This window comes from Thunnus maccoyii, chromosome 15 (genome assembly GCF_910596095.1).
Source record: "Thunnus maccoyii chromosome 15, fThuMac1.1, whole genome shotgun sequence".
Lineage (NCBI taxonomy): Eukaryota > Metazoa > Chordata > Actinopteri > Scombriformes > Scombridae > Thunnus > Thunnus maccoyii.
Window position 1 is genome coordinate 22,828,912 of NC_056547.1, and position 21,448 is coordinate 22,850,359.

Here is a 21,448-nt window from a genome sequence, read left to right on the forward strand (position 1 = left end):
GTGCACAGCTGGACCAACAACAACTGCTGACGCTCTGTCTGCATTTGAGCGCAGTCACTCTTGAGACCCTGAAAAGAGTTCCAGGTGTGTCTTTAGATGCAAACCTCCCTCCTCCTCCCTGCAACATATGGAAAGTTGCTGTGCTGCTCCAGAGCAGCCTCATGAAGACGTTTGGCACATCAATCCAGGTCAAGAAGCGGCTGGTGAAAAAAGACCCAGCACTCCTGAACTTCATCCCTCAACACATCATCAAGGCCGTCCTAACTAAGGCTGAGTCTGCAGGTGAGACTGCAGCTCCGACCCTAGCAAGTGATGAGGAGAGCCGTCTGTTCTCTCAGTTTCTCCCCGAGTCTGTCAAGGAGGAAATGTTTGAGCAGCATGGATCCTGGATCAGGTGCACAAAGGTCTTCAGCAAGGCTTTCCCCATTATAACAGATGAAGATATGCTGGAGTACCAGCAACGCATCACCAAGCCTCGTCTGTCCAGTCGGGATGTTGTGTGGGTGGACAAGAAATACTTTGTGGCCGACTTCTACGAGGAGGTGAAAACAGCAGCTGACAACAGCTCCCTCCTGCAGAAACCTCTGGCCCTCAATCCACCTTCAATCCACCTTAAACCATCTCAGCTTTATCTCCAGTTTATGGCTGTGAAACCAGATCTGATTACAGACAGAGTTTCAGTGAAGGAAGCCACAATCAGAAGTGTCCTAGTGGATCTTTTTAAGTGTCGAAATGAGAACTTCTCCAAAGCACAGCAGCAGAAGGCCTTTGTAGATGACATGGTGGAGCACATCCACTTGTTGTTGCAAAAAGAGGCAGAGAAGTACTCCAAAAACAGAGTCTTCCTACAAAACCTCAAATACCTTGAGGACCCAAAGCAGGAAGTGAAACTGAGCCAGGAACTGTGGCATCCACTCAAAGTCAGACTGGGAGAGGCTCTGCCTAATACAAGGCTGACTAGAGAGGGACTGATGGAGGATGTTGAAGCTGCCTTGGTGGCCTGCAGCCTCATAGCCACAAAGATCCTAAACCACCTCAAGCCCACTGTGAGCTTTGCGGCAGGCACCAAGCCTGGAGATGAGACTCCTTACAGCATTAACATCCCCATCAGAAGAGACGAGAGAGAGACAAAAAGAGAGCTGACCCAGCTGGAACTACGTCTGCAGGAGGAGAAAGCACGAGCCAGGGAGGAGGTCTTCTCTGCAGAGATTGTTACAGTGCCAGTTGTGGCAACAGAGCCTAAAGAGAAAACCAAGAAGAAGAACAAGTTGTTCTCTCTGCTCTGTAAACTGGCCTGGTGGAGGAAGACATAGAAGCAAAAACACAGAAGCAGTTACTTCTACCAACTACAGCTTTTTTTTTTAGACATTTTGTTGTGACATTGTTTTTTTCTTTTCTGTATTTCTTCATTTCTTGTGTTTCATTATTGAATTTAATAAATATGTGAACATAACAAAACTGCTTCAAAAGACTACGTGTAGAATTCTTGAGTTGATTCTCTAGTGCACCAGGAGCAAATGAAGTGATTTAAGTACTGTAGTTGTATGGTCAGCTTTTCACAGACACACACACAACTGAGGATGATGTCAGGCAGGGATTTGCAGAAGCATGTTTACACCAGTAGGTGGCAGAAACAGACAACTGTTTAGAATTTTATCAGTTCAACATGAAGGGAATTAATATGTCAATCAGGCTTTTGAAAAAGATTTTTATTCAAATGAATGATAAACTCAGGTGGACATTTATACAGATACAGTTGTCTCTACTTTATCTGGGAGTCATAATCATTCCTACATTGTTTGATTTCATATTGATAGGTAACCAAAATGGTTTCAGATATGGAAGGTCCTGATTCAGAATGATTAAGTTGATAATATTTAAATGATGATGTTGATATATTCATGAAAGTTTAAATCTACACCAGGAAATTTTTATATTATTATTGGATCAAATGGCTATGTGAGGTTTGCAGTTCCCCTCAGCTCTACGCAGCGTTTTAATGTTTTTTAGTTCATTGTTTTATTTTTTGAACTCAGGTTGTAGCTGTTGACTCAGGGGAGAACTGAGTAAAACTGAGCTCACAGTCACAGGCAGGAAGTGCAGGTATGATGGATTTCATCACTTGGTCAAATTATTTGTTTTTCGACTTCAGATAAACATGTATGTGCGTGCACCTGGAAAAAGCAGACTCAACTCCTGCAATGCACCAACCTCAGGTCTGCTCAGAAAGTCTTTAAAACAATAACAACTTGTCTTGTACAGAAAGTTGTTGGAGATAAACAGGAACAAAGAAATGAGCTGACAACGCTCCAGTTTTAACGTCCAGTCATTAGATTAGATTTGAAGAGATGGTGCCAAAATGTGACCCTGGCAGAGAATCTTTATTTCTTATTGTAACAAAACTGAGACTCTGGAATAGCTTCTCTCTTGAACTTTTCACCTGATTTACTACATTAATTTTACTGTTAATACTGTTTTACTGAATTATAATTACTTTTTCCCATTTTCTCTCCCTATGTTCACTTTAAATGTATATTTTAAGTGTGTTCTTCCTCAGTTATTCACCTGTGTGCTGTATTTCCTTGTAAAATAGATTGTATTTTAATTTACAACTAAATTAGCTATAAAAGTAAAGTTTCAATGATGAACAGAGACACAGCATGGTCATGAAACATCTGTCTTTATTAATGACCACATCCAAATGGTTCTCTTTACTGAAAGTCAGTGTAACATTGAAACAGCATCACAGGGTTACCCATTAATCTGTGGCTTTGCACACTCCCATCCTAAACAAGTGGGGAGGTTTAGCCACTAAATCATCATGACTGATGTTTTCACTCCCTTCCTGGTGCCCTGATATCGTCATAAAAAAGCTATAAAATCTGTATCATTGACTCAAAGCTGCAGCTGATAGGACATTTAAGGACAGCCCAGGAGAGTAAAGACAGACAACGAGAGAGGAGCACCAGACATCATTCACACTACACCACTTGAGACGGTAACTACTCTGACACACACTGAGCTGCAATCAAAAGGAGAATTCTGGATCAAATAGAAAATTAAACTAATTTAAGTGTATGTTAAGATTAGGAGAGTTGCACCGTTGTAACAGAAGTGGCATTGTGCTGAGCCTTTCTGCCAGCTGAGGATGGGCAAAACAAACGACTCTGTGGCGGAGGAGAGACCCAAATGGGACAACAAGGTTCAGTATCTTTTAACCTGCATTGGCTTTGCTGTGGGACTTGGAAACGTCTGGCGGTTTCCCTACCTGTGCCAAATTTATGGAGGAGGTGAGATGCTACCTTTACATCACTTTTATCGAAATCATGAGATACTTTGATACACAGCTGAATTGCAACAGCACTCATTATTCTCTGTTTCACTGTAATTAGTCAGTAACAGATGAACTAAGAAATTGTAAACCTTATCTATGTCTGATTAATTAAATGCTGATTGAATCAGCACCAATTCCTGTATTTATTTCCTCATAGTTCCTGGTGAGATATCTTGAGTCCCACAACCTGGCTCAGGGTTGAGTAAACAGTCAATCCTGTTAAAGTGTGCAGGGTCTATTAACTTAAAATATTGACTTTGAGATTCTTTATTCTCACAGCCAGTGTTTCAGACTCAGCTGAGCCTCTATTTGACCTCAGCTCAGTGATCAATTAGTTAACCAGTTATTGAGTCTCTTTAGCCTCAGATCTGTGTTATTTGGATGAAATAATGAGCAGTGATTGAATGTCCATTAGGATCGCAGTGCCCTTATTTAGCATGGCCTGTAAAAGATTCATCCAGATGGCTCAAATAACCACTCATGATCATTAAACTTTCACAATGTCAATTTCTTTCATTTGCCACGTAAAGTGTGATAATTAAGATTGTATTGTTCTCTCTAAAGTCCTGTCTGATGCCTAACTGTGAGGTAAATATTTACCCAATGTCTTCAGGTGCATTCCTCATTCCCTACCTGATAGCGCTGGTGTTTCAGGGCCTCCCTCTGCTCTACCTGGAGCTGGCTATAGGACAGAGGCTCCGCATGGGTAGCATCGGTGTCTGGAACTCCATCTCACCACTTCTGGGTGGAGTTGGTGGGTAACCTAGGATTTTTAGTACAATTAATCACAATTATCATTTGTTACAGAAATATGTCTTTTGAATAACTGCCTTTATAATAAGCGATATTTCAGAAAATATTACTGCTGTACCACTACTACTACAGATAATTAAAGTAGATGAAATAAAATACAGATTCACCAGGTTCATAGCAACTCAGGGCACATTCTCTTTACTAGTCACAGTTAAAACATTAAATGGAATAAAAATATTCATGAGAAAAAAATGATGCATGTGTAAACAGATTTTAATTTGTTATAATCTTTTAACAAGTGTGTTGATAAAACTGAAGTTACACATATAAAACATTGGTAAACCTTCTCCATGTATTTTGATGTATTTTTTGATGTATTATTTGGAGTGGAAAATGTTGTAAAACGTATTATTTATTTCCTGTGTGTAGGCATTGCCTCCATGATAGTATCTTTCCTGGTGAGCATTTTCTACAACACCATCATGGCGTGGGTGCTCTGGTACTTCTTCCACTCTTTCCAAAATCCACTGCCATGGAGCCAGTGCCCACTCAATGATAACCACACAGGTAAGTGTGGAAACCCACTTTGCAGTTGTTCTAGTTGCTCTAAATACACTTATGATCACCTTGATATAGGACACATAGTATATTAACACAATGCTGTGGTTGCCACTATTACAGAGAGAGTAACAATAGAAGTATTGCCTGATTGCAATTTGATACCGTATGTATACTATCAAATAGAGTTTAAGAAATTATAACCAAAGTGAACTGTCGCCAAGCAGTCTGGTGAACTATCAGGCTCTGCATGACATTTCAGGTCATATTCAACAGAGAAACTACTGAATTGTTTTATGGCACAAAGGATGATTGCACCACAATAAAAAAAAAAAAAGCTTTTCTTTCCGGGTAGATTTCTCTGCGTGGAAGAGTGACAAGCAAAGAGAACAAATTGTTTTCATCATTGTCTCATTTGTTTTCAGTAATCTGACAAAGGTATCAATATTTATTTCATGACGTATTGTGTTGTAAATGCTACATAATTTATCTTTAATTATGTGGGTACGCATGGAGTTTTACTAAAACCTGAATACAAATATTGATATTAAACTCAGTACATGAACCAAGCTTATGAATGTAATATATAAACCAAAGTGAACTCTACTTTAAAAATAGGCACTTATAGAATTGTATACACACCAAAATTTTGTTTCTTTACTTGTGTTTGGATCCATATAGGCTACAATGTGGAGTGTGAGAAGAGCACTCCGGTGAATTACTTCTGGTACCGTGAGACACTGAACATCACACCTGACATTGAGACCAGTGGTTCCCTGCAGTGGTGGATGGTCGTCTGTCTGGCCAGCGCCTGGAGTGTGGTCTACATCTGTTTCATTAAAGGCATCGAGTCCATAGGCAAGGTTAGAGGACCTGGTGAAAATATATGTATAGTCCTTTTAAAATCAATCTCTGTATCATACTGAATTATCTTTTTTTTAACTTCTCAGGCTGTGTATGTGACAGCCACCTTCCCCTACTTGGTACTGACCATTTTCCTGATCCGTGCCCTCACTCTGCCTGGCGCGACTGATGGACTGCTGTACCTCTTCACTCCTGATGTGAGTTTGCTCCCTTGTTGCTACCACAGGTAATGAAAGTTTGTATTTTAAATCCCAGACACAATGACCTGATGTGTTGTTTTTTATGCTCGCTGCAGTGGGAGATACTAAAGAACCCTCAGGTGTGGCTGGATGCTGCCACCCAGATCTTCTTCTCTCTCTCTGTGGCCTTTGGAGGTCTCATAGCTTTCTCCAGCTATAATGCAGAGAGGTAAGGACTAAAACTCTTTAACCTCCCTTTGCACAAATAGGATGATTTGTGTGATGGCTGGCAGAACTATGTTTTATTCTGTTCTGTGTCTATTAGAAACAACTGTGAGAGGGATGCTGTTCTAGTAGGAATAATAAACAGTGCCACATCTCTTTACGCATCCATTCCCATCTTTTCCATCCTGGGATTTAAAGCTACCAGCGCCTTCAACTCCTGTCTAAACGAGTATGTATGCACATCTATTCTATGTCATTCAATGCTTCTTCTTTGCTTGCTGATACCAACTGAGCATGTGAAAATCCTGAGAGATTTTTTTTTTCTTTACATCTCATCTGCAGAAACATCTTGGCTCTGACCAACCAATTTGAGTTTTCTGACCAGAACATAACACTGGAGAACTATGAGCACTGGCTTAATTATCTAAATCAGACACGCCCAGATGAGATCTCCAGTTTGCATCTGAGGCACTGTGACCTGCAAACATTCCTTGACCAGGTAATGTATCTTTAAAAACTCATCACATCTTGTACATTGCACTCTGTCCTCTCTAACCTTCTGGTTGTTTTCTACTCCCCGTTCTCTCCAGTAGTAGAGTACATGATGTACTGGTCAAGTATGTGCAAATTCAAGATTCCTCATTATTTTCTTTCCCATCTTTCTCCCCCAGAGCGCTTCAGGTACTGGCCTTGCTTTTATTGTGTTCACCGAAGCAGTGTTAGAGATGCCAGGCTCGCAGGTATGGGCCATATTGTTTTTCGTCATGCTCTTCAGCTTGGGCCTCTCCTCCATGTTTGGCAACATAGAGGGAGTCCTCACACCCATCAATGACCTCAAACTGGTGCCCAAGTGGATCCCAAATGAACTCGTAACAGGTACCTGCAAATCAGCTTGAAGGACAAGTTGTTTTGAAGTCAGAAGGATATATTTTGTTTCTTTTGGATTACCTTTCTGATTTGTTTTTCCTCACTTCCATAGGGGTCCTCTGCTTGATTGCCTTTTTGACGGCTCTCATCTTCACCCTGGGTTCAGGGAACTACTGGGTGGAGGTCTTTAACAGCTACGTGGGCTCTGTGCCTCTGCTCATCATTGCATTCTGTGAGATTATTGGAGTCATTTATATCCATGGAATGAAAAAGTAACCTTTTCTCCTCCTCTTCTTCAATATAACTATAACTATCTTCATATAATTTGAATCACAATGTGTTAAACATGTTCTCCGGTTGCTGTGTCCTCTAACAGTTTCAGTGAAGACATCTATTTCATGACTGGGAAGAGGCCCAACATTTACTGGAAGGCGTGCTGGATGGTAATCAGTCCTGCAATGCTCCTAGTGGTGTTGGTTGCCTACGTGGCCATCCAGGCACAGACGCACCCCTCCTATCCCACATGGAACCCTGCTTATGTAAGCAAGACAAGGATACTGAAATGGAAATGTTAAGAATGCACTAACATGGTACTCATGGATCTCGCATGGATCCATTATACAGTACTGTGCTGTTGTGTAAAATACCTTACAAAAAACTTTAGCAACAGTATTTAAAGCTTCTATAATCAACATTTTTACACTTACAATGGATCAAATGACTATATGTAATGTGAAAGGTCCCACTTATAGAGATGGTCCCACCTGACTCTTAGTTTCCCTCAGTAGAGGATCATTTAGCAGCTAAAGAGCCAGATCTGTTTCTCAGGAATTAATGGAGACCAAAACAGGAGAGTGAATTCACCTGGTGGACATAAACAACTCCTATCAAATGCTGATTTCGGTTTGTGTTTATTTAATGTGTAAATTTGAAACTGTTTGGTAACATATTCGCATAACAACTTTCTAAGGTGATAAATGTCAGTATTGTCTTGTGTTGCCCCCAAGCAGCCAAAAATTATTTTAAAAAATGGCAGGTTTAAAGTGAATTTCAAGAAATATGCTTATTCATTTTTTATTTGTTCTGTCTGTACAGTAATTATGAAGCTAAAGCCAGTTTAGCTTAGCATTAAGACTAGAAGCAGGGGGAGAACAGCTAAACTGGCTTTGTCCACAGGTTTAAAAAAAAAAAAAAAATCCATCAACCAACACCTCTAAATTTTACTAATTGCCACTTTATATCTTCTTTGTTTAATCTGTACAAATACGAAAAGTAATTGTTGCTATGCTAAGCTAACTGCCTGCTAGCACTAGCGTCATAATTAGCATACAGATAAGACTGATATCGATCTCATCTAACTTGACAAGAAAGCGAATAAGCAGTTTACCAAAAATGTTTAACTATTGTTTTAACATAACCGCACTTTAAAATGAAAATATGTTGCATTTTATACCTTTCTGTCTTTCTTTTTAGGAATTGTTCCCCCAAGCTGATGTGCAGCCCTACCCAGACTGGGTGTTTGCCATAATCATCCTCATCTCCGTAGTTCCTGTGATTTCCATCCCACTGGTGGCTCTCTACAAACTGATCTGCTGTGGAATCAAGAAGTCTTCAACACAAACCGACCTAAGCCCCTACTGCAACGAGGGCTTTGAGATTGAAACACAGGAACAGAGGAACCAGACGGCTTAGTAACAATGACACTGGTGTTCCTGAACAGAAAAAGACTTTATGAGTACTGATGTTTATCACTTCACCTATGGACAACTGTTGATCCTGTTGATTTTTTATGTTTACATTTATCAGGTCTTGTCAGTTCCTGACCTGACTTATGACAACTCACATTTGTTTTTTCAATAACAAAACTGAATTTATTTAACAGTAAGATGTTAAATCCTTGCTTTCCTCAGTACATGTTTGTGTAGTGCACATGATGTAAATACAGAAGTAACACAAATCTAACACATCATACTGAAACACAGTGTCTTTTAATTCAGCATTTATAAAACCCTACATTTGAATATAAGTGTAGTCTGAACAGTCGCTTTAAATGTCACAAAACATCATTGCATGATATCTTAAGCTTCCTACTGTTCATAGGAAGAACTCTGATTTCTAAGAGCTTTCTAAAAGATTTTAAGTAATACAAAGAACTGAAAGCACATCAAACCTAAAGGCAAATCATCTTGACTTGAACTTATTTACACATAAACTATTTACGAAGTGACAACATGCCTTATTCCTGGAAAATTACTAACAAGTGTAAATCAAAGTCCAGAGAGACAAACAGCTATATGTTGAAATGAGGTCTAATAAAGCTGGATGATTTGGAATCATTCATCTTTATTGATCTGGTGATAGGTTGTGTTTATGACAAAGATTCACCACTTGAGTGTTTTATATCGTATGACCAAGGACTGTTTTTCTCTGTCTCTGCAACCTGCTTTCCAAACACTTAAGGATAGATAACTTACGATTGCTCTGACACATTAAGGATCAGATAAATACAAATCACTGTTTCAACACACTGCTCGTCTCACTCCCTCGAAACCTGAAGATGAGACAAGATTAAAAAATAAAATTTAAAAAAATCGTTCTTCATGGTACAACTTAGTTTGACAGATATGGGTTAATATTTTCAGTATCACAACATTAACATATCAGAGAAGCTGGACTAAATACTTATCCATACCGTTCAGCTGCTGGGGGTTTCTTGGTTGTGATGGAAGCCTAAACTGGGTCAAACTGGTAGTTTAGGTCTGAATGGCCAAGAAGTCTACAGGGGTCCTGGGGTTAGTGGCCTGTCTGACCCTGGCCAGCCTCAAATCCCCCAGACACCGCTCCAGACTGCGCTTCCCTGTCAGGAGGATGATAACACGAGAGCGGAAAAAGTTTTTACTCTTTGCTGGTAAGCAGTAAATCTATCCACCTGAACTTTTTCCAACTACTGTAAAAACTGATTTAAGGTGGCAATAAACTTGCCTTGTGTACTTTTAGGATCCTGTTGTTGGAAAACTTAAGATTTAATTTTTAATCTAAGTATCTAGGTTTGTTGGGTTGGGTGAACTTCTCACAAAGTCCACATTCAACAGGATTGGCCTTCATGGTAAATTGCAGTGCTGATGTTTTCATATTGTACATTTATGGTTTGAAGGAGGCTAAATTTCCTGCAGGCGCACAGCGCACAGTAGAGCCAACACACTTATTCCTTATGTAATTTTCCTCAGGTGGTGGTTTATTTTTTGCATCTGTGCCTGTTTGGTAATTTCCTGGCTCCAAATGGAACCTGCTTGCACCAAGGTGGGAGGAGCAGTGCAATTTTTGTGACTCATTTTGGCACGAAATTGCACTTGTGTTCCACCTGCTCAGATCACCTCACGTTGCAAATGTAAGGCAATTTTGATGGCTATAGTTGGCACAGACTCTTGCACACAGAACACACCTTTACCATGTATATATGTATGAGTTTTGCCTCTTTCAGTTTGCTACACATTTTTACATCTACTCTCTACTCTTTACTCTTTCCACGACAATAGCTTTTACACAAAGTACCATCACTGCAGTTCAGTTGCCCCCAAAGTCAAAGACAAACAAAAAGCCCCATGGAAAAACACATACACAACTTCCCTTAAAAATTGCAAAAAGGCTGAACGTCAATTGAGCAAAACCAAAATACAGTACATCATCATTCTAATGGGAAAAAAAACTGTGGGGTCTAATTTGCGATGCTATTTTTCAGATTTGATCTCTAATAACAAGGGTAATCCTCAAGGTTTGGTTTATTTTCAACAGTTGAATACCTACTGAATCCTTGCCCGGTTAATAGACTCTGACCTTTTATCACTATCTAAATGAAATGCCTTTCCAGCCTTTCTGTTCAGATATAAAATAACAAACATCAGCTCGGATATACTGTCAGAACACAACAGTGGTCATGTTGAAGTCAAATCTATCCCTCCCCCAAACAGCAGCTTTTCCTGTTTCAGTGTAGTTGATGCTGATTTGCTGTGGAGTAGTCTCTTTTCTTAGGTCTTCTACTTGTGCACTTGACCCCATAACTGCCGCATATTATCAACTTCTACCCGTAGACTGGCTCTTTTCCAGTGACCTTCAAAAATGCTTTGGTACAGTCTCCTCTCAGGAATAACTCTCAAGATGCCAGGAACATTAACAACTTTAGGCCAGTTTTCATTTTTGAGCAAAATATTTGAGAAATTGGTTTTGGTGTTCAGCTATCGGGTTTTATTGGCTCCAATTTCAATCTTGCTTCCATGGGGCCACATTATGCACATTTCCAGGTCTATGTTTTTAATCTGGGGCTCTATTGGAATATCTTTGCATGATTTACAGTTCAAAAATCTTCTTATTCATCTTATACTGACCCTTTACTCAGTCCGTCAGTTCAGCCTCTGTCTGAAACAGGCCGTTTTAGCTCCTGTCCCTTTAAGGCCCCCTCCCAATGAGCCCACTCTGTTCTTATTGGTTAGCTTCCAATGTGGTAGTCAACAAACCTCATGTGCAAAGCCAAACCAACAATGAATTGATCCTACTTACAAATGGTGTGTGTGTATCCAAAGCCTATTCCTCTGTGCCGTAGACCTCCATTGTTGTTCAAAAACTATTAAAAACACATCAGTGAGCAACACTGCTGCATTGGGTGACATGGTCCTTCTCCCTGAAGAGTATGGGCACATTAGTTTGTTTAGAAACGACCCCAAAGACTAATAACAGTGATCATGTTTTCACCCTCCAGAAAGTAGTTCCATGTAAGGCAGACGCCACTGAGCATGTGCGGAAACACTGTTCCATTTACAGTGCGTTGCTAGCTTGTTGTGCTACATATCACATCCTCTTGACTTTGTATTAAAGTTCTTTACAATGTAATGTAATGTGGCTAGTCATCTTGTGCTGCCAAAGGATACTTTCTGTGTGATATTTTTGTGTATGCGCGTGTGTGTGTTTGTGTTTGTGTGAGTACATACGTTTGTGCAGGTGCGGGAGCAGATCCTTATAGTGAGAACGGTGTTGTGACAATACCAGCAGAAAGGAAAGACAGAAAAGCAGCTCCACTGCTTCATACTGTACAATGCCTGTCTGGGCCTTAGAGCCTAACATCAGTCCTGGAGATAAAAGGCAGAGGTGCAAGGAGAGAAAACACGAGGGAGAAAGAGGACGAGAGAAGACATAAAATATTGAAAATTACTTTTGAACTTTATATTGTTCACATTTTTTTTTACAGATGTATGAAGGGGAAATGTTGCCTTTGTTGCTGAGCCTGATGAGCTCATTGGCATACTCAGCCATGTCCCATATCATCTGCAGGAAGTAGACAGGGTTCTTAGCAACGGTCTGACCAAAGGGCAAACTCTGGGCGCACACATGGAATCTAAAGAGAAAAACAAAAATCAAAAGGGCACAAAAGAGAACATAGACACTGAGCCCATTGAGATATTTACATTTTGAGATAAAAGATGGTGCAATTAGTTCTCAGTTCAGTGCCGGTATTGATTGACAATCACCGCTAGACTTATTTTAATAGCAATATTATCTGTGTGCAGGTCCATTTATTATTAAGTCATGGCCAGTGAGCACATGCAAGAGTGAAAGTAAACAGTGAGTGACGTTCTTTTACCACTGCCATATTTCAATCATTCAGGTGGGTAATGCTAAAAAATAAACATATATTCAAAATTCCCAAATAACTTACTTAATCTGAATAAGTAATACAAACTAATAGACTGTGGTATCAGTGCATATTACATGAAAAAATGCACTTTAAGTTTGGAGAAAAATGATAACGAGTAAATTATAAGGTCACTATCTTTACCTGTATGCATGGAGCAGCACCAGCTTGTAGATGTTCTTGTAGACTGCCTCAAGAGAATTGGTCTGAAGAAGAATTCATCATTATATTGACCACAAAAGTGGATGTGCACAAAATATATAGGATCAATCAAATGCAAAAATCTTTAAGAATGGTTATTGAGGCAAACTGTCTGCTCCTTGGCATATTTCAGTTTGTCCCGTAATATTTATTGATATTTACAATCAGTCTGCTATATTATTTTCTGCTATATTGCCATTATGTGTTGCAGTGAAACAACATGACACACATACTCTTATCATGGAACTGGTATTTACCCCTTTGCAGCTGTTTGAGGGTAACTATAGTAACATAGTAACCTATAATGTTTTTCACTTTACATGTATATGAAGGCCACCTGACTATCTCTTCTTAGAGGAAGTGCAGGTTCAGCACAATAACATTCAGTCCTCTGCAGATTATACCTTTATAGGGTGTGTCCTTCGAAGGAGGCAGCCCCGTAACTGGGTCACAACTACTGTGCTTATTCATTTATTTATTAAGGAAAATTATCGATTACAATCTTATGTATTTGTGTGAGGCAAGAGTATGTGAACCCTTGCTTTCGTAACTAGTGTGACCCCCTTTTGCAGCAAGGACTTTAACTAAATGTTTCTGGTAACTCTTTATCAGCCCTGCACATTGGCTTGAAGGAATTTTAGCCCATTCCTCCATACAGAACAGTCTGAACTCAGGGATGTTAGTGGGCTTCTTTTCATAACTGCACGCTTCAGGTCCTTCCACAGCATTTCTATGGGATAAAGGTCAGGACTTTGACTTGGCCGCTCCAAAACATTAACTTTCCTCTGCTCTAACCTTTCTTCGGTAGAGCGACTTATGAGTTTAGGGTTGTCGTCTTACTGCATGACCCACTTTCTGTTCAGTTCACAGACAGATACCTAGACATTTTCCTATAGAATGTGCTGGTACAATTCAGAACTCATAGCTCCATCAGTGATTGTAAGCCAACCTGGTCCAGAGGCAGCAAAGCAGCCCAAACCATGATAATGCCACCAACATGTTTCACAGATGGGTTAAGGTTCTTAAGCTGGAATGAGGTATTTGCTTATCACCAAACATGATGTTTCTCATTCAAGTGGAAAAGTTTGATTTTGGTCTCATCCATCCACAGAACATTTTTCCAACAGCCTTCTGGCTTATCCATGTGGTCTTGAGGAAACCGTAGGCTTTTTGGAGAGGTGGCTTTTTTTCCTTGCAACTCTGCCATGCACACCATTGATGTTCAATGTTCTCTTAATGGTGGACTCATGAGCATTGACAGAAGCCACTGCAAGAGAGGCCTTTAGTTTGCTAGACGTTACCCTGGGGTCCCTTGTGGCCTCCTGGAATATTACACACCTGCTCTTGGAGTGATGTTGTGTGTGTTGTTCAACCACTCCTGGGGAGGGTAACAATGGTGTTGAATGTCTTTAATTTGTACACGATCTGCCTGACAGTTGACTGGTAGAGTCCAAACTCTTTAGAAATGGTTTTGTCACCCTTTCCAGCCTGGTAAGTATTGGGAACTCTTCTTCTAAGGTCCTCAGAAATCTCCTTTGTTCGAGCCATGACACACTTCCACAAACCTGTGTTGTGAAGCTCAGACTTTGATAGTGAAGACCCAAATTTCTCTTCTTTTAATAAGGCAGGGCCTCCCAGACTCACACTTGATTGTCTTCCCATTGATTGAAACACCCAACACTAATTTCCCCTACAAATTAATTGATAATTCTAGAGGGTTCACACACTTTGCCACGCAGAAATATGTAACATCGGATCATTATCCTCAATAAATAAGCGACAAAGTGTAAGGTTTGTGTCTCATTTGTTTAATTGATGTCTCTTTATCTAGTTTTAGGACTTACATGGAAATCTGATCATGTTTTAGGTCATATTTATGCAGAAACAGAGCAAATTCTAAAGGGTTCACAAACTTTCAAGCAGCACTGTATGTTTACCATGTTCACCATTTGAGTTCGGCATGTTAGCATGCTAACATTTGCTAATTAGCACTGAACACAAAGTGCAGCAGAGCCTGATGGGAACGCCATTAGTTTTGCAGGGTTTTGGCCATAAACCAAAATATTGGACAACACTGGTTTGCGAAATTTTGGGGTTCAACAAAGTGATTACACTTCATCCTGAGGACGCGCTGAATGCCATGAAATTTGGTACAGACAATCAATCCAATAGCTGTTGAGACATTTCACTCAAAAAACCCAATTGTCAACCTCATGATGGTGCCAGAAAGTCAGGAGATCACAAATGTTATTGGAATGAATCATCTGGTGACCATGACTGTCTGCACACAAATTTTATGGAAATCCATCCAACAGTTATTGAGATATTTCAGCAGGGCTAAAAATCCTAAAATGTCACAATTTTGACCAGTTATGGTATCTTTTGTCCATACATGATGACAAACTAGCCAAATTACCATCTGAGTTTGAAACAGTTTTTTTACAGGGTGTTTTTGGATTTTCCTCATTAGCTTTCTGTTAACCATGCTCTGGCTTCCTGTGGCATATTTCTATATTTTTTCCTTGGAAGTAATGGTGGACATTCACAAGATTTAGAAAAAAACCGTTATAATCATAATTTGCCTGACCTTAAGGTCCAAGAACAGGGCATGGCACTTGAGTCTGAGGATAGCCATTAGTTTCCTCCTCATTTGCTGTCCAGGTGAGTGGAAAGAGCCCAAAGTAAGGCTGTAGCGCAGAGACAGGCCTGCATAGCTGTAAGAAATGGAAAGTAGGAAGTAAATCAAAAAGAAAATGTAAAAAAAAAAAAAAAAAAAAATTAAATTAAAAACCATAAGAGAATTTACAATGACAAAATATTGCAAGTGAAGATTTACTGTAGTTATAATGTTTACTGTGTTTTATGCAAGACGACGCTAGACTGGGAGTTGTCTGTAAGAGTGTTTATGAGTACGTACAAAGTACATGAGGGGTTTCACTCAGCTTACAAGAAACCATAAAGACACCTAAAAGTCCAATAACTTCTCACGGCAGAAATGCAGTTGAGGCAATAAGTCTACAGTATAATAATTACAGCTGACAGGAAGCTTCACCTGGAATAATCTTTGTACACATCCAGTGAGTGTGTGTCCAGCAGCAAGCCACACCAGGGGAAGAGGCAGTGAGGTGGCAGCATGCGAATACCAGGACAAGAGTCCATTCCTCCTGACGCTTGAAAGTTGATCACCACCTTCTGTGGGTTGACCACCAAACCATACTGTGGCACCCCAGCCAGCAAGATCCTACACACAATGTGCATGTGCCATTATCAATTGCTAAATTAAACATTCAGCATCATGTTATGTTAAATCTGTCTCTCAACCTTTTTCCATATAAAAAAAAATAAAATATGTCGCCCTATTTGGATTTGCTAATACAGATATTCACCACTACTTTTAGAAGAAATATTTCTTCATCAGTTGGAGCTAAAAACATTGTACATAACGTCTATATTTGTTTGATAATGTGTTGTTTGCCATACCAACAGATACAAGATGCAACATATTGCAGCTAAAAAGGAAATAGATCATTTGTCAAAATACATAATATTTAAAATAGTGTATTGGTAAATGTCAAAAATAAATATTCCCAAAGTATTCTCACTAGTACAGGTCAAGAGCCAAGGTGTCACATGAACGGTGGTGAGTCATACTTGAGAAAGCTTTGTGCTTCGTGTAGGTCTGGGGTGATCAGAAGGAAGTCATCCACCAGTCTCATCAAACATCTAGGAGGAGGAGACAGAGAGGGAATCAACACATAGAGTTAACAGAAAAGAGCTACAATACAGAAAGACTGCTCTCTGCTGCTGTTGGTGTGTTACTACATCTATAGAGGTAGATAGTGACTGAAATACAGGGAGGTCCTGCTGTACCCTTTGTTTTCAGTAATGTCTTTGAACAGGACATTCTCCATGTGACCGTAGCAGAGACAGCAGAGCAGACTGGACACAACCGATCCCTGAGGAATCCCTCGACACTGACGATATGTTCTGCGACACAGAGAGCCAAAAATCAAGTCAAATTGTCAAATGGTCAAATTGTAACTGCAAAAGGACAAATTGAGTAGAGTTTGTGCACATTTCCATGGTGCATAGCTCTATTTAATTTGTCAGCTAAAAACAGAGGCAATGCTTACTTCTTCCCGAACTGAACAACACTGCCAGTTAGCATTTGGGTGAAGAACTGCAATGCCTCTCTGCCGTGAAGATCTGAGCAGAAATACTAGAAGGAAGAAAAGTAATGGAGATGCTGCTCAAGTGTGTTGAACATCTATATGCAGGTAAAATATGTCCTTATTTAAAAGAAATATCTGAGGATGTCAATCTCACCTGCTCTACCAGTATGGCGTGATGAACTCCCCTTTTCTGCAGTGACATCACAAACCCTTTCATGTTAGTGGAGCCCATGTTATCTTCCAGGAAATCTGCCTGTATTAACAAAAATCAGAATCGTTCCAACTGTGTCAAATATTGTGTATATATATATGTGGGCATATGTGTGTGTATATGGTGGTACCTGTCTAACAAAGGACTTTCTAAGGCCTTCGTGGGAATCTGCCCAGATCTTGGCATAGCGGCGTATGGTAAAGAGCTCATCCTGGACAGGTGACAGTGCATGGCCAATCACCTCGATGAGTTTTTCATGAGGCAGACTCTCATAGGCTCCACTCACGTCCACCTTAAACACAGAGAAAGGACACAAAAAATAAAGAAATAAATCAAGGTGGAAATCTATTAATTAAACCTATTTCTACAGTTTTTAGTAACCTAAAACTACAGTATAATGCTTTTTGAAGCAATATTAGTCACAGTCCTTATGTAAAATACTCAGACTTTGCCAAGACAATTAAGCATAAGGTCAAATACCAACCTTAACAAAGTAGAGGGGTTGTGGCTTGTCCTTCTGGGTCGGCGCCAGAGAAGACAACACCTTGTGGATATCGGTCATCCCCCACACTGTGGAGCCCAGGAGGGATGGAGTGGATCGCACACAGGCCCGCAGCATATCCAGCAGGTCCCGGACATGCCCTCCGTAGAGCTGCAGGGGAAGAAAAAATGTCCCAAACAATTTGCACACCACACTCCAGACACCTCCAGCACGCCATGCAATAACAGCTTTTGACAACTCATGGACAGGGATGTTAGGAAGAAATGTCACATCGTTATCACAATGTACCCTCGTTTTGGCATCTGCTCCAACGACTCGTGTGATAGGCCTCATGCCATCCGTCTTTGGAATGAAGCGAAGGCGGGAGATGACAGTGGTTTTGGGGAGGGACGCCACCTGAGCTGGAGTCAACTCCTCCATCTGGCCCTTAGAGAGGTGACCTCTAAATCACAAAAAAATGGTTTTCATTTTGTGAGCTTTTATCCCATGACTATGAAAATGAGCTATTGTGCATGTGTGTACCTGAAGGCTAATTCCAGCAGTTTGGCCCAGACTTCCTGTCTGTAGAACTTGAGGGCGTTCTTCTGTCCCACACTCTCAGTGACATAGAAACAGGCTCGGACCAGGCCTACAACATAACCGTCCAGAAGCCAAGCCAGGAGTTGACCCAGGACCCGTGTCCGATATGCAAGCTCACTGGGTGGGAACCGGCCTGCAGACGAGAGTGGTTTAGTTAAGTAACCCAAAAACAGCTGGAGGACAAAAACAAAAGTTTCCCAACAGCAATAATCTCACCTGTCTTACTGATCTTCAACCAGTCACAGTCATTCACCTTCATCTTCCACATCAGCTCAGCCAGAGAGAGCCTCTCAAACTTGCTGCTACGCAAGAAGCCCCTGACCCTGGCAAAGAAATTAAGTCGGTTGTGGACAGAGCCCCACAGCTCCAGTGGGATCACAGAGGAGAGGCACTCCCTAACAAACAGGTAGACCCGGTGAGGTGCACAGTGTTGGGGCAAAAGGGAGCTTATTTCCACCTGTCCTCCATCTCTCTCCTCCACCAGTGGGCACATCCTCTGCAGTATTTTGCTGTAGGGACATCTCCTGTGTTGACGCAGCAGCTGACTAAACAGGGGAACCATGTTAAAAAAGCGCTGGGGGAGTTTCTTCGGCTTTCTCTCAAGCCCGTTGAGATATGCCAGTCCCTCAAAGAAAACTATTCTTACCAGATCTTGCCCTTGTAGTCTTCTAGGTCCCTCAGCACTCTTCTTCTTCCTGTTGAGAAGGAAGCCACGCATGCCCCTGCCCCCATACAGGAGTCCCAGTGTGCGGATAAAACATTGTGAGGGAGGCAAAGGGGGGAAAATGCCTGATCTCCAACTGGGTCCTCCCTCCAAGGGAACTGTGGTTGTTTCAACAGGCTGTTTAGAACCTTTACTGCTATTTTCCAGAGGCTTTAGAGATTCTGTTCTTTCCACCAACATGGGCTGCCCTTCTTCTGCTGGTTCATAGCAAAGCTGTTGGGTTTCCTGTGTGGGTTCATGCTGTCCTACCCGTCTCCTCTTTCTAGAACAAAGCATAACCTCTTCCTCATTCTTCTGATCAGTTTCTCTCTTCCTTTTACCCCGCTGCACTCTATCATCCCTTCTTTTCCTCTTCTTGCTAATGGTAGGATTCCCAGCGTTCCGTTTCCTTTTCAGGGTCACTACACCTCGATACCTTCCAAGCTGAGAATTATTATGTGTCCTGTATCGAGACTGGAGATAAAACCCAGAGGAGGCAGCAGTCATGGACACCCTATCATAGACAGGAATGCCGCACACCTGGAAAACACATGAAGGAGGAACTGTGACAAACACGGAACAGCTCTCCAACAGGTACCGTGTGATGTCTGTGCCAAGACGTATTGTGACTTTCTTCCACAGATCACTGCCATGGATGTAGGCGGCACTTTGAGTTACATCTCCTTGGAATTTGAAATGGTCTGCATCCCGCTCCTCCTGAGCCAGGGACAAAAGATTGTAGCCGTGTGCCAAGACGTTTCTTTTTCTCTTTCTTTTCAGACTATTAAGAACAAAGGCCAGCAGTTCAGGCAAAGTGCAGATCTGTGAAAAGCATAAAATACAGTATATCACAGATACATTAACATACAAAGTAAGCATCTCTCTTTTGAGTGTTTCAAATAAATTCCTGACATGTTCATTCATTTTTGCATTAAGAAAACATCAAGTACAGTCTATAATACACCTGACAGCTTAGTGGGGCTGTCTTTAGGTATGTGCATCCATAATACACAGTATCATGACTTAAGACTTATAAAATTCTTCCTGTGAAGCTCAGTTAGAAGATTCACAACGCATCAGCTGACCTAAATTGAGCCCTTATGATTCCTATTCATTCATTACTTGTAATACGGTATATCCATTTCTAGTGACGATTACTTTTCATTTCATAGGCTCTATGGTTCATTTACAGATACTGACATCTTTGAGGACAGTTTACTGTTCAGCTGTAACCAAAATATCCCGCCTTGGCACATAATAAGCAAAGTTGAAAGTAAAGTAAAGGATATAACATTAACCCAAACATTTTAATATAACCTTAGGTAAGTTACCTGGTTACAGCTTGGCACTTGCTGTAGCTCTTTGTCACAGCAAACAAAAACGCCCCGGACGAAGGATTTGAAGCGGTTTGTGTCTGACTGTTGAATAAGAATTGCTTTCTGTCCCTCTCTGAACACGATGCTGTCCGCAAACTCCTCCAGTGTCTGTATGTGCCGATACAGTGAACGGAGGATGTCCAGCACTCGGGACGTATCAGCTGTAGACATGCTGACTGCTGTATTATTACTCAAGACATAGTAGACAGTGCACTGTGCGGTGGTTAGCTAGCTAATGTTGACTGTAGGTACAGTTTTAAGAGCCCGCGTCAGCGATTACCAATGAAAGAGCAGCTTAGGGCTGGTGGCCAATCAGAAACCTTCTTACTGCACCAGTGATTTCGCAGTTGACCAATAGCGAATAAGAAATAACGTGTTGTCCTTTATCATAATTAGATGTGCGCATTGACAGTTTCATGTGCAAAAAAGTGTGCAGTAGGCTTACAAACCTCTAGGGCCCGTTTCTAAAAAGCATTTTAGAAATAATCATTCCTCCTGTTCATAGTGGTCATTAGAAAATCCCTTCATAATGCACTTAAAATGTAAGTGATGGGGGCCAAAATCCTCAGTCCTTCTTCTATCCAAAAATGCATTTAAACGTTTATCTGAAGCTAATATGAAGCTTCAGATAAACTTTTAAATAGATTTTCCAAATTAGTCAAATCAAGTAGATATCTTTCAACGTTACAGTCTTTTTAGTCCCAAAGTCCCTCTTTTTGTTACTATACGTCCACAGCAGCTCAACAGGGAAACACAGAGAGGGGATTTAATGCTAAAAAGACTGTAAATGTGGCAGATGTGCAATTGATATGACTAACTCAGACTGCTGAAGCCTCATATAAGCTTCAGATAAAATTTTAAATGCATTTTTGACACACAAAATGTCTGTGTGGACACACTGTGGATTTTGGCCCCCATCACTTCCATTGAAAGCACATTTGAAGGGGATCTTTTAACAGCCAGGAGGAATGGTTACAGTGAGGAAAACCTTGTTCAGTGTTCATTTGGACACCTGACTGTTGTTTTAAGACAGAACTGAAAAATTGCGAACCTGTCCTTTAAGGGGACCCACAGCAAATTGTTTAAAGGTGGGTCTTTAGCTGGGATTAAAGGGTGGTGATAAATGGGAGAGATCTGACAGTGAAGGGCAAAGTGTTCCACAATCTGGGGGCAGAAATGTAAAAAACTTTTGGATTTTGACTGAGAACGTGGAAGAGTAACTGATCAGGCAATGTGAGGGT

The 21,448-nt window shown here is 40.8% G+C and overlaps 2 protein-coding genes and 1 long non-coding RNA gene across 14 annotated transcripts in view; 1 reads left to right on the plus strand and 2 right to left on the minus strand.

Annotated features, from left to right (window-relative positions):
* The window catches only part of LOC121912943, a 34,160-nt gene extending 25,838 nt beyond the window's left edge, over nucleotides 1-8,322 (minus strand). For 8 of the 12 annotated variants that reach the window (XR_006100182.1, XR_006100175.1, XR_006100178.1 and 5 more), the window contains exons 1-4: nucleotides 8,234-8,322; nucleotides 5,637-5,726; nucleotides 5,399-5,518; nucleotides 3,968-4,097 (exon numbers count right to left, since the gene is read on the minus strand). This is a non-coding gene — a long non-coding RNA (uncharacterized LOC121912943). Of the gene's footprint in view, nucleotides 1-3,198; nucleotides 3,777-3,967; nucleotides 4,098-5,398; nucleotides 5,519-5,636; nucleotides 5,727-6,469; nucleotides 6,622-6,793; nucleotides 6,805-6,861; nucleotides 7,011-8,233 lie in introns of those variants that run through there. The other 4 variants (XR_006100181.1, XR_006100177.1, XR_006100186.1 and 1 more) reach the window with 4 other exon arrangements.
* slc6a18 (solute carrier family 6 member 18) lies at nucleotides 1,534-8,584 on the plus strand. The gene is made up of 12 exons (XM_042435519.1): nucleotides 1,534-3,290; nucleotides 3,948-4,088; nucleotides 4,517-4,654; nucleotides 5,327-5,508; nucleotides 5,596-5,706; nucleotides 5,805-5,917; nucleotides 6,014-6,142; nucleotides 6,256-6,412; nucleotides 6,585-6,789; nucleotides 6,893-7,052; nucleotides 7,157-7,319; nucleotides 8,254-8,584. Exons 1-12 carry the CDS (start codon nucleotides 3,149-3,151, stop codon nucleotides 8,470-8,472), a joined length of 1,860 nt encoding a protein of 619 aa, XP_042291453.1. The 5' UTR covers nucleotides 1,534-3,148; the 3' UTR covers nucleotides 8,473-8,584.
* Nucleotides 8,585-8,749: 165 nt separating this feature from the next.
* On the minus strand, nucleotides 8,750-20,746 carry tert (telomerase reverse transcriptase). Its single transcript, XM_042435516.1, has 17 exons — nucleotides 20,163-20,746; nucleotides 18,345-19,653; nucleotides 18,072-18,261; nucleotides 17,838-17,991; nucleotides 17,532-17,699; nucleotides 17,178-17,339; nucleotides 16,991-17,089; nucleotides 16,798-16,883; nucleotides 16,535-16,651; nucleotides 16,316-16,387; nucleotides 15,717-15,905; nucleotides 15,252-15,378; nucleotides 12,608-12,669; nucleotides 12,042-12,166; nucleotides 11,763-11,900; nucleotides 9,473-9,637; nucleotides 8,750-9,331 (listed from the first exon to the last, which is right to left on the minus strand). The coding sequence occupies exons 1-16, from the start codon at nucleotides 20,376-20,378 to the stop codon at nucleotides 9,534-9,536; spliced, it is 3,318 nt and encodes a 1,105-aa protein (XP_042291450.1). The 5' UTR covers nucleotides 20,379-20,746; the 3' UTR covers nucleotides 8,750-9,331; nucleotides 9,473-9,533.
* Nucleotides 20,747-21,448: the final 702 nt, after the last annotated feature.

Bases quoted from the DNA above. Each gene is read 5' to 3' on its own strand.
- slc6a18 (XM_042435519.1), top strand. From the start codon at position 3,149: ATGGGCAAAACAAACGACTCTGTGGCGGAGGAGAGACCCAAATGGGAC. The intron at 4,655-5,326 runs GTAAGTGTGGAA...GGATCCATATAG, and splicing joins ACTCAATGATAACCACACAG to GCTACAATGTGGAGTGTGAG. The intron at 6,790-6,892 runs GTACCTGCAAAT...TCACTTCCATAG, and splicing joins CCCAAATGAACTCGTAACAG to GGGTCCTCTGCTTGATTGCC.
- tert (XM_042435516.1), bottom strand. From the start codon at position 20,378: ATGTCTACAGCTGATACGTCCCGAGTGCTGGACATCCTCCGTTCACTG. The intron at 17,992-18,071 runs GTACACACATGC...TTTGTGATTTAG, and splicing joins CTGCTGGAATTAGCCTTCAG to AGGTCACCTCTCTAAGGGCC. The intron at 15,906-16,315 runs GTATGACTCACC...CATTGTGTGTAG, and splicing joins GAAGCACAAAGCTTTCTCAA to GATCTTGCTGGCTGGGGTGC.